The sequence below is a fragment of the Nerophis lumbriciformis genome, linkage group LG03 (genome assembly GCF_033978685.3).
Source record: "Nerophis lumbriciformis linkage group LG03, RoL_Nlum_v2.1, whole genome shotgun sequence".
Classification (NCBI taxonomy): domain Eukaryota; kingdom Metazoa; phylum Chordata; class Actinopteri; order Syngnathiformes; family Syngnathidae; genus Nerophis; species Nerophis lumbriciformis.
The window spans coordinates 20,482,501-20,495,000 of NC_084550.2; the positions used below are offsets into that span (position 1 = coordinate 20,482,501).

A 12,500-nucleotide genomic window follows, 5' to 3' on the forward strand; every position below is an offset into this window, starting at 1 on the left:
TCGAAAGGACACGTGGTTTCGCAATGCATTGTGGGTGCCGCGTAGCCATTTTTGCTGGTTTTGTTTAGATAGATAGATAGTACTTTATTGATTCCTTCAGGAGAGTTCCCTCAGGAAAATTTAAAATTCCAGCAGCAGTGTACAGAATTGAGATCGAATTTAAAAAGTATATAATGGAGGTATAAATGGAAATAACATTGAAAATATAACAATAAAAATTGAGTTTGAGTTTATATGGAACATGCAAGCATACAACATGATGCATCACAATTCCCAGTTTCTCTTTTCAACATGTTCGAAAAGGAGTAGGAAGAAGCTGAGCTTATTTAATCCTACACCTTTTCTTTTACATAACAGGTGCTAAAACTTTTGGTCACTTCCTGTTCTCAATTTATTCACAATATATTCCATAAGTAATCACAATGAAGATAAATAAATAAATAATAATTGGTGAAGTTATATTTCATATGATGAGATAAGCAAGATTATTTTGAGAATGATAGAATGGAAGAATGGATGAAAATAGAATAGAATAAAAAGAAAAAGAAACAATAAGAATAAAAATACAACAGTAAAAATAAGAATATAACAAGAGAAACTAGACAGTAGTGACCATGTAATGAAAAAAAAAATAAAAAAATAAAAATGGATTAAATAAAATAAAAATGGATAGTAAAAATAAAAATAAATCAAGGGGCCGCACCGAGACAAACTGTTCCCTACTTCAAAGGCTCGCTGCCTCGAAAAACTAAGTTACCGTATTTTTCCGACTATAAGGCGCACTTAAAATACTTTCAATCAATCAATCAATCAATCCATGTTTATTTATATAGCCCTAAATCACAAGTGTCTCAAAGGGCTGCACAAGCCACAACGACATCCTCGGTTCAGAGCCCACATAAGGGCAAGGAAAAACTCACAACCCAGTCATTTTCTCAAAACTCGACGGTGCGTCTTAAAACCCGGTGCGCCTAATGTGCGGAATCATTTTGGTTGTGCTTACCGACCTTGAAGCTATTTTATTTGGTATGATATGTTATAATAAGTGTGATAAGTGTGACCAGTAGATGGCAGTCAAACATAAGAGATACGTGTAGACTACAACATGATGGCAGTCACACATAATAGATAAAGATTAAAATGTTATTTTCCGGATTATAAGGCGCACTGAAAATCCTTTCATTTCGTCAAAAATCGACAGTGCGCCTTGTAGCCCGGTGCACCTAATGTACGGAATCATTTTAGTTGTGCTTACCGACCTTGCAGCTATTTTATTTGGTATGATATGTTATGATAAGTGTGATCAGTAGATGGCAGTCAAACATAAGAGACACGCATAGACGACAATATGATGGCAGTCACACACAATAGATAAAGATTAAAATGTATTATTAGCTTATTTTCCGGACTATAAGGCACACTGAAAATCCTTTCATTTCGTCAAAAGTCGACAGTGCGCCTTGTAGCCCGGTGCGCCTAATGTACGGAATCATTTTGGTTGTGCTTACCGACCTTGCAGCTATTTTATTTGGTATGATATGTTATGATAAGTGTGACCAGTAGATGGCAGTCACACATAAGAGATACACATAGACTACAATATGATGGCAGTCACACATAATAGATAAAGATTAAAATGTATTATTAGCTTATTTTCTGGACTATAAGGCACACTGAAAATCCTTTCATTTTGTCAAAAGTCGACAGTGCGCCTTGTAGCCCGGTGCGCCTAATGTACGGAATCATGTTAGTTGTGCTTACCAGCCTTGAAGCTATTTTATTTGGTATGATATGTTATGATAAGTGTGATCAGTAGATGGCAGTCACACATAAGAGATACGCGTAGACTGCAATATGATGGCAGTCACACATAATAGATAAAGATTAAAATGTATTAGCTTATTTTCCGGACTATAAGGCACACTGAAAATCCTTTCATTTCGTCAAAAGTCGACAGTGCGCCTTGTAGCCCGGTGCGCCTAATGTACGGAATAATTTTGGTTGTGCTTACCGACCTTGCAGCTATTTTATTTGGTATGATATGTTATGATAACTGTGACCAGTAGATGGCAGTCAAACATAAGAGATATGCGTAGACTACAATATGATGGCAGTCACACATAATAGATAACGATTAAAATGTATTATTAGCTTATTTTCCGGACTATAAGGCACACTGAAAATCCTTTCATTTCGTCAAAAGTCGACAGTGCGCCTTATAACCTGGTGCGCCTAATGTGCGGAATAATTTTGGTTGTGCTTACCGACCTTGCAGCTATTTTATTTGGTATGATAAGTGTGATCAGTAGATGGCAGTCAAACATAAGAGATACGCGTAGACTACAACATGATGGCAGTCACACATAATAGATAACGATTAAAATGTATTATTAGCTTATTTTCCGAACTATAAGGCACACTGAAGATCCTTTCATTTCGTCAAAAGTCGACAGTGCGCCTTGTAGCCCGGTGCGCCTAATGTGCGGAATAATTTTGGTTGTGCTTTCCGACCTTGAAGCTATTTTATTTGATATGATATGTTATGATAAGTGTGACCAGTAGATGGCAGTCAAACATAAGAGATACGCGTAGACTGCAATATGATGGCAGTCACACATAATAGACACTGATTAAAATGTATTATTATCTTATTTTCCGGACTGTAAGGCACATTGAAAATCCTTTCATTTCGTCAAAAGTCGACAGTGCGCCTTGTAGCCCGGTGCGCCTAATGTGCGGAATAATTTTGGTTGTGCTTACCGACCTTGCAGCTATTTTATTTGGTATGATATGTTATGATAAGTGTGACCAGTAGATGGCAGTCAAACATAAGAGATACGTGTAGACTGCAATATGACTCAATTCCACTACATAAACACCAACATTTTATATGTTCCATTGAGAATATAGAACATTACACACGGCGCTCAAAAATCTATCAAAATGTTTTTGGTACAACTTTGGTAAGCTATGAAGCCGCACCGCTGGATTGATTGTCCTGTGCTTCAACATAGGAGTATTATTATGGTGTGTGTATAAGGTAAGACATTATCTGGCGTTTTGTTTCGCAATATTATGCAAAAGCAACTTTTTTTACCTTCTGGTACCTGCTGATCTGTATTTGGGATCTGCATAAATCCAGAAAATTTGCGCGTGTCCGCCTTTGTAGTCGATAAGCTTTTTCTTTTTCTCTATCTTCTTGTTATGGGACATTCATCCTCCACTGTTGCCATTTCTAATATAAAGTAGTGTAAAGTTCTTACTTATATCGGTCAGTAAACGCCCCATGAAAGTGCTAAAACATACCGGTGTAGTGAGTTTACATTATTCACCCAAGGAACTTTAGTAGTACCGGGCTTTCTGCTCCGCCGCTCCCAGTCTGTGGAACACTCTCCCTGACCACCTGAGGGCACCACAGACTGTAGATGCTTTTAAATAAAGCCTTTTTTAAGATATATGCATACTTGTTCTAGCTATTAGTCTGTTCTAGTTTTTATTTTTGTTTATTTTTATTCTCTTTTTATTTTATTTTTTTATTTAATACACTGTAGCACTTTGGGGTTGTTTACTCAATGTAAAGTGCTTTTTACAAATAAAATCTATTATTATTATTATTATTATTATTATTATTTCACGGTACACATTTCCGGCCTTGTTGTTGCACTAGTGAGCCACGGATGAGGAGCTGCTGCTCCGTTGTTGATTGAAGTAAAGTCTGAATGTCATTAAAACAGTTAGCTCCATCTTTTCACACTTCTTCCACTCCCGTCCTTGCACGCTACACCGCTACAACAAAGATGACGCTGTCCAAGTGGAGGCACGTAAATAAGACCGGCGCATCCTGAAGCGACTGTCAGAAAGCGGCTTGAAGATGATCTGTAAAACATCATCTATGCAACATTTTGACCAAAGAACCACCATTACATGTTATGTAGACCACAAGGAAGTGTTTTACATTTAGAGAAAAAAAATAAAAAATATGACCCCTTTAATGCACCTTTTGTATGAAAATAGACCTGATTAGACCCACCCGCTTATGGGCGGTGCGCCCTATGGTCCAGAAAATACGGTAATTGGTAGAATTGATCCACATGAGCACGTCCAATGGACAAAAGATTTAAGTAAGCTGCCACCATTGTCGAAGCCAGACTTGTCTACGTTTCGTCAACGCAGTCAGTTTTTATACCCGTGAAAAGTTTCAGAATGCAAAGTCTCGTAAGGCTCAGTTCAAGCTTTTTTCTCTAATGTGTCCGAGTTTTATACTTGATGACACAGCTTTGCAACAGCTGATATTCTAGTTTCCAGCATGTTTTACTCAATATAGGTCATCAAATCTCAGCAACAAGCTGTAATATCTTACTGAGATCATTTAGGACCAAAACCCTTAAAACAAGTAAAACACTCTAACATAGAATCTGCTTAGTGAGAAGAATGATCTTAAAATAAGCAAATATCACGCTTATTTGAGATATTTAATCTTACTTAGATTTCAGTTTTTGCAGTGCAGATATTAGATAATAAAGTGATTGAGGTGCGTGGCACGTAACAGGGCGACAGGTTAATAATACACTAGAGCTATATAAATGGTATACTGAAAGAATAATAATAAAGTGACTGTAGTGCATGGAGTTTGCTGTGAGCATAATAAAAAAAAAGTCTTAAGGGTTAGTAGATAGGAGCAGGCGGGTGGGGGTGTATACCCACAATGCAATGCGTTCCCACGTCACACTTTAAAGCCCTACCTTTCTGTTTACACATAATGAATTGCAGAGACATGCGGTAAGGGGTAGGCAGGTTGTTTTTGAGGAGACACTTAAAAAACAATTCATTAGATAAATATTAATTTTGTTTTTTAAAGTGTTATGAATTCATAATATACAGTACAAGCCAAAAGTTTGGACACACCTTCTCATTTCAATGCGTTTTCTTTATTGTGCGTGCTGCTGGTCCACTAATAGTACTAATTTTTAACAGTTAATTTTACTAATTTTCATTAATTACTAGTTTCTATGTTACTGTTTTTATATTGTTTTACTTTTTTTTTTTATTCAAGAAAATGTTTTTAATTTATTTATCTTTTTAAAAGTACCTTATTTTCACCATACCTGGTTGTCCAAATTAGGTATGATAATGTGTTAATTCCACGACTGTATATATCGGTTGATATCGGTATCGGTAATTAAAGAGTTGGACAATATCGGAATATCGGATATCGGCAAAAAGCCAATATCGGACATCCCTAGTTTTTATGCCTTCAGTGACAATCTACAATGTAAATAGTCATGAAAATAAAGATAATTGAATGTGAGGTGTCCAAACTTTTGGCCTGTATATATATATATATATATTTTATATTTTATATTATTATTATTATTTTATATTTTTATATTTTTTTTATATTTTTTTAATATTTTTTTGTATATATATATTTTTTTATATATTGGATTTTTAACATTTTCTCGAGTGCAGGAAGCCACTATAGATGTGTCTGCTTAGTGCGCATGCCAACATACCAATTTTTGTGCAGTGCGCCATGTCCTGAGTGCACTGGATAAATAAGTATCTCCTGTCTGTTTTAGTACACAAGCAAGTCAGCACTCTGCGCCACTGGCTGAGAACATGGTTATTTCTGTTTGTCAGCAAATATACTTTTTTACAGAAACAATTTTACACCGTGACTTTTTACGCTGTACAATCTACAGCCTTTGTAATGCTTTTAATGTACATATGATTTTATTGTTAAGTTAGGTTAGGTTACTTTATTAGTACCTGAAGTTAAATTTGTTTTGCAGCCAGCAAGATCAGGACATCCATTAAATTGTACAAAAAAATATATAATCCCTCTAAAACAACTGCAAAACCCTCCCAACGTTTTGTATACACACTGCAAGTATATATATATATATAATAGAGCAGGGGTGCTCACACTTTTTCTGCAGGCGAGCTACTTTTCAATTGATCAAGTCGTGGGGATCTACCTCATTCATATATATAATTTATATCTACTTATTTATGAAATATATGTTTTTGTTAACAAGTTAAAGGTGTTTAATGATAATGCAAGCATGTTTAACACATATAGTTAATATTGTTAATACATTAAAGGTGTTTAATGATAATACAAGTATGTTTAATACATATAGTTAATATTGTTAACAAGTTAAAGGTGTTTAAAGATAATGCAAGCATGTTTAACACATATAGTTAATATTGTTAACAACTTAAAGGTGGTTAAAGATAATACAAGCATGTTTAACATATATAGTTAATATTGTTAACAAGTTAAAGGTGTTTAAAGATAATGCAAGCATGTTTAACACATATAGTTAATATTGTTAACAAGTTAAAGGTGGTTAAAAATAATACAAGCCTGTTTAACACATATAGTTAATATTGTTAACAACTTAAAGGTGGTTAAAGATAAAACAAGCATGTTTAACACATATAGTTAATATTGTTAACAACTTAAAGGTGGTTAAAGATAATACAAGCATGTTTAACATATATACCGGTAGTTAATATTGTTAACAAGTTAAAGGTGGTTAAAGATAATACAAGCATGTTTAACGCATGTTTAACACATATAGATTCCTTTCTTTCATGAAGACAAGAATATAAGTTGGTGTATTACCTGATTGTGATGACTTGCATTGATTGGAATCAGACAGTGGTGCTGATAACGTCCGCATTTTCGAATGGAGGAGAAAAAAGTCCTCCTTTCTGTCCAATACCACATGAAAGTGGTTGGTTTTTGGCATCTTATTTGTCCAGCTTCCGTACTCCTTTTTATACACTTTACAAGAAATACATTGTCGGCAAACTCCGTAGCTTGCTAGCTTGTGCACGCCAGCTTTCTGAGACACTTATTTTGGTAGCGCAGGCAGGATGAAGCAGAGCTTTTATTGTGCAACTGTGCAGTCGGTCTTTGGAGTTTTGACGACAGGTACGGCGCCAGAGTCTGTTGAAATAAAGTGTTTCTCGCCTTCCAGTCTGTAATTTTAATGAGCTGGCAGCAGCCAGCGTCATCTCAGAAGACCCTCGGATGCCGTGAATGTCAATCAAGTGACGAAAGTGACGTCATAGTGAAGATTTATGATCGCTCATTTTTAGGTCTATTTTTTTAATGCCTGGCTGGTGATCGACTGAAACACCCTCCGAGATCGACCGGTAGATCGTGATCGACGTAATGAGCACCCCTGGGTTAGAGTAACAAACACGTTCCATTCCGAGGCGCATCTATTTCCCTTTCCATAGCAGTGCACGCAAGTGCATTCTAATCATGGCAGACTTCATAACAGAGGACAAATATTTGAGTACAAAAGAGGATTCACAACCTTATCTTTTTGAAACTGAATGTACTGAGGATGAGCTGCTGCTTCTAGAAGCCAGCCAGGAGGAAGGGTGAGACATTGGAGCAGATGGGGTGAGGCGAGAGGGACTTTGGCGCTGTAAATGCGGAACTTGACGCATGCTATGTCGACATAAATGGAGTGCTTACCCATATAAACCGGAGAAAAACATCCCTGGCCAGCTGGACCAAACGCGCAATTGTCTATTGAGTGAGTCACACTTTAATAATGTACATGATACATGCAAGTTACAGTACGTACGCTGTCTGGCGAGCTGTGTACAAACAAAACATGAAATGTGGGCTAGCACTTTACAGATATGATTAGTCCTGTTTTTTTCAGTCAGTACAGGTTGGTGTACTATCGCTTTGTGTTGTGCATTACAAACTCAAACGTGTTTCTTGCTGACGTGGAATCTGGCTTATGTCTTGCCGTAGCTAGCTCTTACGGTGTATACTGAAGCAATCCGATATGTTACTACGCTAGAAAGTGTATATAATAACAATGTTGCTACAGTTTGGTTGTTGAACAGGTTATGGAACGTAAATGAAGTATTGTTGGAGGTTTTCGAATGCATTTTTAAAGTGATTTAGAGGTAGATCGGATTGCTCCCATGAGCTGCATTGCTAGCCACCAAGAACGAGCCGATTTTTACATGTTAGAATGCAAAAGAACCAAAACATTTTGTCTTCTTGTGTCTAATAATTGTGAACGATAGGCAAAATTCCCCCCAAAAAATGCAGTTCTCCTTTAACAATGCATGAATGTAGTGGCAGAGTGCATCAAATACAGCCACTAAATTGACCCCAAATTATATTTGAACGCAATAAAAGCATGTTTAATCGTACGTTTTTTGAACTGGAGTATGTTTAGAACTATATTTAGACTAGAGATGTCCGATAATGGCTTTTTTGCCGATATTCCGATATTGTCCAACTCTTAATTACCGATACCGATATATACAGTCGTGGAATTAACACATTATTATGCCTAATTTTGTTGTGATGCCCCGCTGGATGCATTAAACAATGTAACAAGGTTTTCCAAAATAAATCAACTCAAGTTATGGGGGGAAAAAAAATGCCAACATGGCACTGCCATATTTATTATTGAAGTCACAAAGTGCATTATTATTTTTTAACTTGCCTCAAAACAGCAGCTTGGAATTTGGGACATGCTCTCCCTGAGAGAGCGTGAGGAGGTTGAGGTGGGCGGGGTTGGGAACGGGGCGGGGTTGAGGTGGGGCGGGGGGCTAGAGGGTAGCGGGGGGTGTATATTGTAGCGTCCCGGAAGAGTTAGTGCTGCAAGGGGTTCTGGGTATTTGTTCTGTTGTGTTTATGTTGTGTTACGGTGCGGATGTTCTCCCGAAGTGGGTTTGTTATTCTTGTTTGATGTGGGTTCTGTTGCGTTTGGACCAGTTGTTCCTCCCAGGGAATTCAAGTCACAAGTCGCTCCCAAGCTCTTTACGACACTTAAAGCTGAGTTGAAAAACCACCAGAGACAGAATAGGTATTTTGTAATATATTTGCAAAACTTTGCATAACGGTATATATATATATACATTTAGACCAGTCCAGTATAGAACATTCTATCGCGCCGCCATGATGGTCTGTGTCCCCTCGACCAAAACCCCTCTCCTCTTAAGTCTGTCTTCCTCCCACCCCCTGGCAGTCATGTCTCTCTAGCCAAAACAAATGCTTATTATCGCTCTCTCTAACATTCCTCACTTCAAGGTTAAGCACACAATTTTGCAGACAACCAAAAGACCACATTTGGAAGAAAAACACTAGCTGTTTTGTAATAAAAAGAAGTAACACTTAAATTCGGAGATATGTAAATATCTGCCTCCGACAGTTCACAGTGTGGTGCATATTTGTAACAGTGTTAAAGTTGTTTATACGGCCACCCTCAGTGTGACCTGTATGGCTGTTGACCAAGTATGCCTTGCATTCACTTGTGTGTGTGAAAAGCCGTAGATATTATGTGATTGGGCCGGCACGCAAAGGCAGTGCCTTTAAGGTTTATTGGCGCTCTGAACTTCTCCCTACGTCCGTGTACACAGCGGCGTTTTAAAAAGTCATCAATTTTACTTTTTGAAACCGATAACGATAATTTTGAAACCGATACTGATAATTTACGATATTACATTTTTAAAGCATTTATTGGCCGATATCGGCAGTCCGACATCTCTAATTTAGACCTATTCTTTTGGTTGATTTAGTCAGGAAAACTAACGTTAGAACAACTGCAAAACATGTCCGTGGTAGCAAAGATGGCGCCTCTCGTTTAGTTGGCCATAAACGGCTCTGACCAGATGCTTGTTGCTACCATAACGTTGTTTTATTGGAGAAGCCAGAAGCTTTTGTTTAAATAAACAAATCGTTATTTACACAAACAAAGTACAAGAAAGATATGTAAATGCTTTGCTGAAAGAATGATGGCGCTACCAAGATGGAGGATTATGTATACTAGTTCAAAACTTGTCTCCAAACAGGACGTTTAGAGATAAAGGGAAGGTGATCAGACTTTTATAATCAAAGTACGAATAAAAGGTAGGACCGTTGTGTTTTAATTTTGCCTTTTGAACCTCACTGCACGTTACTGGTGAATCGTTTTACTGTCAAACTCTGTCATGATTTTTTTTTTTTTTTTTTTTAACAATGATTGTTGTGGTGTTTGACAGGGCTCCGATGTCACAATGCTCAGCAAGATGAATCAGCAGCACCATGGAGACAAAACCTTCATCGCCTCCAAGAGCGAACACGACACAGACTTTGGGATTCGCCATTTTGCAGGCAGCGTTTATTACGACTCCAAAGGTACACAAAGGTTTTTTTTCATTATTCAGTATTCATGTACTTAATGTTGTGTTTCTCGTATGTTAGCAACAAAACTGCAATAATAATGTTAATAAGAAGGGAATTTAGTGCATCTAGGTTCTTTAAACCCTAAATGTAGCCTTAATCTAAAGCAGGTGCCTATTTTTTTAATAGAAATTTGAAACCGCTTCACATTAGCGCCACTTTCTTTAAAGGGGAACATTATCCCCAGACCTATGTAAGCGTCAATATATACCTTGATGTTGCAGAAAAAAGACCATATATTTTTTTAACCGATTTCCGAACTCTAAATGGGTGAACTTTGGCGAATTAAACGCCTTTCTATTATTCGCTCTCCGCCATTTTCTCAAACACAGAGTCAAATCAGCTCTGTTATTTTCCGTTTTTTCGACTGTTTTCCGTACCTTGGAGACATCATGCCTCGTCGGTGTGTTGTCGGAGGGTGTAACAACACGAACAGGGACGGATTCAAGTTGCACCAGTGGCCCAAAGATGCGAAAGTGGCAAGAAATTGGACGTTTGTTTCGCACACTTTACCGACGAAAGCTATGCTACGACAGAGATGGCAAGAATGTGTGGATATCCTGCGACACTCAAAGCAGATGCATTTCCAACGATAAAGTCAAAGAAATCTGCCGCCAGACCCCCATTGAATCTGCCGGAGTGTGTGAGCAATTCAGGGACAAAGCCACTGGGAACTGATTTTTAATGGTTTTAACCCTTCTGAAATTGTGATAATGTTCCCCTTTAACCTTCCAATTTAAACTATATAGGAATTCCTGGAATTTTGAAAAACAAATCGGGAATTTGTGCAAATAATAAAAGATAACTTTTGTTGTCCCAACTAAGAGGAATGTTATGAAGGTGCAATGGTCAAAAACGGTTGAAAATGTGGACAGTGAATACTTTCCAGGAAGATGTAAAAATAGGGCTTTGGAAAACCGGGAATTCCTGGAATAAAAAAAAAAAACGGGAATTTGTACGAAAAATAAAAGATAACTTTTGTCGTCCCAAGTAAGAGGAATGTTTCGAAGGTGCAATGGTCAAAAACGGTTGAAAATTGTGGACAGTGAATACCTTCCAGGAAGAGGTGAAAATAGGGCTTTGGAAAACCGGGAATTCCTGGAATAAAAAAAAAAAACGGGAATTGTGCGAAAAATAAAAGATAACTTTTTTTGTCCCAACTAAGAGGAATGTTTTGAAGGTGCAATGGTCAAAAACGATTTAAAAATGTGGATTGTGAAAACTTTCCAGGAAAAGGTTGAATTAGGGCTTTAGAAAATTGGGAATTCCTGGAATTTCGAGAGAAAAAAAAGGGGGAATGTGTATGAAAAATAAAAGATAACTTTTCTTGTCCCAAATAAGAGGAATGATTTGAAGGTGCAATGGTCCCAAACGGTTGAAAAATGTGGACTGTGAATACCTTCCCTGAAGAGATTAAAATACGGCTTTGGAAAACCGGGAATTCTGGGATTTCCTGGAATTTCGAAATAAATGGGAATTTTTACGAAAAATAAAAGATAACTTTTGTTGTGCCAACTAAGAGGAATGTTTCGAAGGTGCAATGGTCAAAAACGGTTGAAAAATGTGGACAGTGAATACTTTCCAGAAAGAAGTGAAAATAGGGCTTTGGAAAACCGTGAATTCCTGGAGTTTTGAAAAAAAACGGGAATTTGTACGAAAAATAAAAAATTACTTTTGTTATCCCAAGTAAGAGGAATGTTTCGAAAGTGCAATGGTCAAAAACGTTTGAAAAATGTGGACAGTGAATACTTTCCAGGAAGAGGTTAAAATAGGGCTTTGGAAAATCGTGAATTCCTGGAATTTCGGAGAAAAAAAACCCGGGAATTTGTACGAAAAATAAAAGATAACTTTTGTCGTCCCAAGAAAGAGGAATGTTTTGAAGGTGCAATGCTCAAAAACGGTTGAAAAATGTGGACAGTGAATACTTTCCAGGAAGAGGTGAAAATAAGGCTTTGGAAAACCGTGAATTCCTGGAATTTTGGAAAAAAAACGGGAATTTGTACGAAAAATAAAAAATTACTTTTGTTATCCCAACTAAGAGGAATGTTTCGAAGGTGCAATGGTCAAAAACGGTTGAAAAATGTGGACAGTGAATACTTTCCAGGAAGAAGTGAAAATAGGGCTTTGGAAAACCGTGAATTCCTGGAATTTTGGAAAAAAAACGGGAATTTGTGCGAAAAATAAAAGAGGAATGTTTTGAAGGTGCAATGGTCAAAAACGATTGACAAATGTGGATTGTGAAAACTTTCCAGGAAAAGGTTAAATTAGGGCTTTAGAAAACTGGGAA

At 37.1% G+C, this 12,500-nt stretch overlaps 1 protein-coding gene across 1 annotated transcript in view; it reads left to right on the forward strand.

Moving 5' to 3' along the window:
• LOC133580802 (unconventional myosin-VIIb-like) overlaps positions 1-12,500 on the forward strand; it is a 136,453-nt gene that overhangs the window by 34,339 nt on the left and 89,614 nt on the right. The window contains exon 12 of the mRNA XM_061935032.2: positions 10,033-10,168. Within this exon, the coding sequence (XP_061791016.2) occupies positions 10,033-10,168 (136 nt within the window). The remainder of the gene's footprint in view (positions 1-10,032; positions 10,169-12,500) is intronic.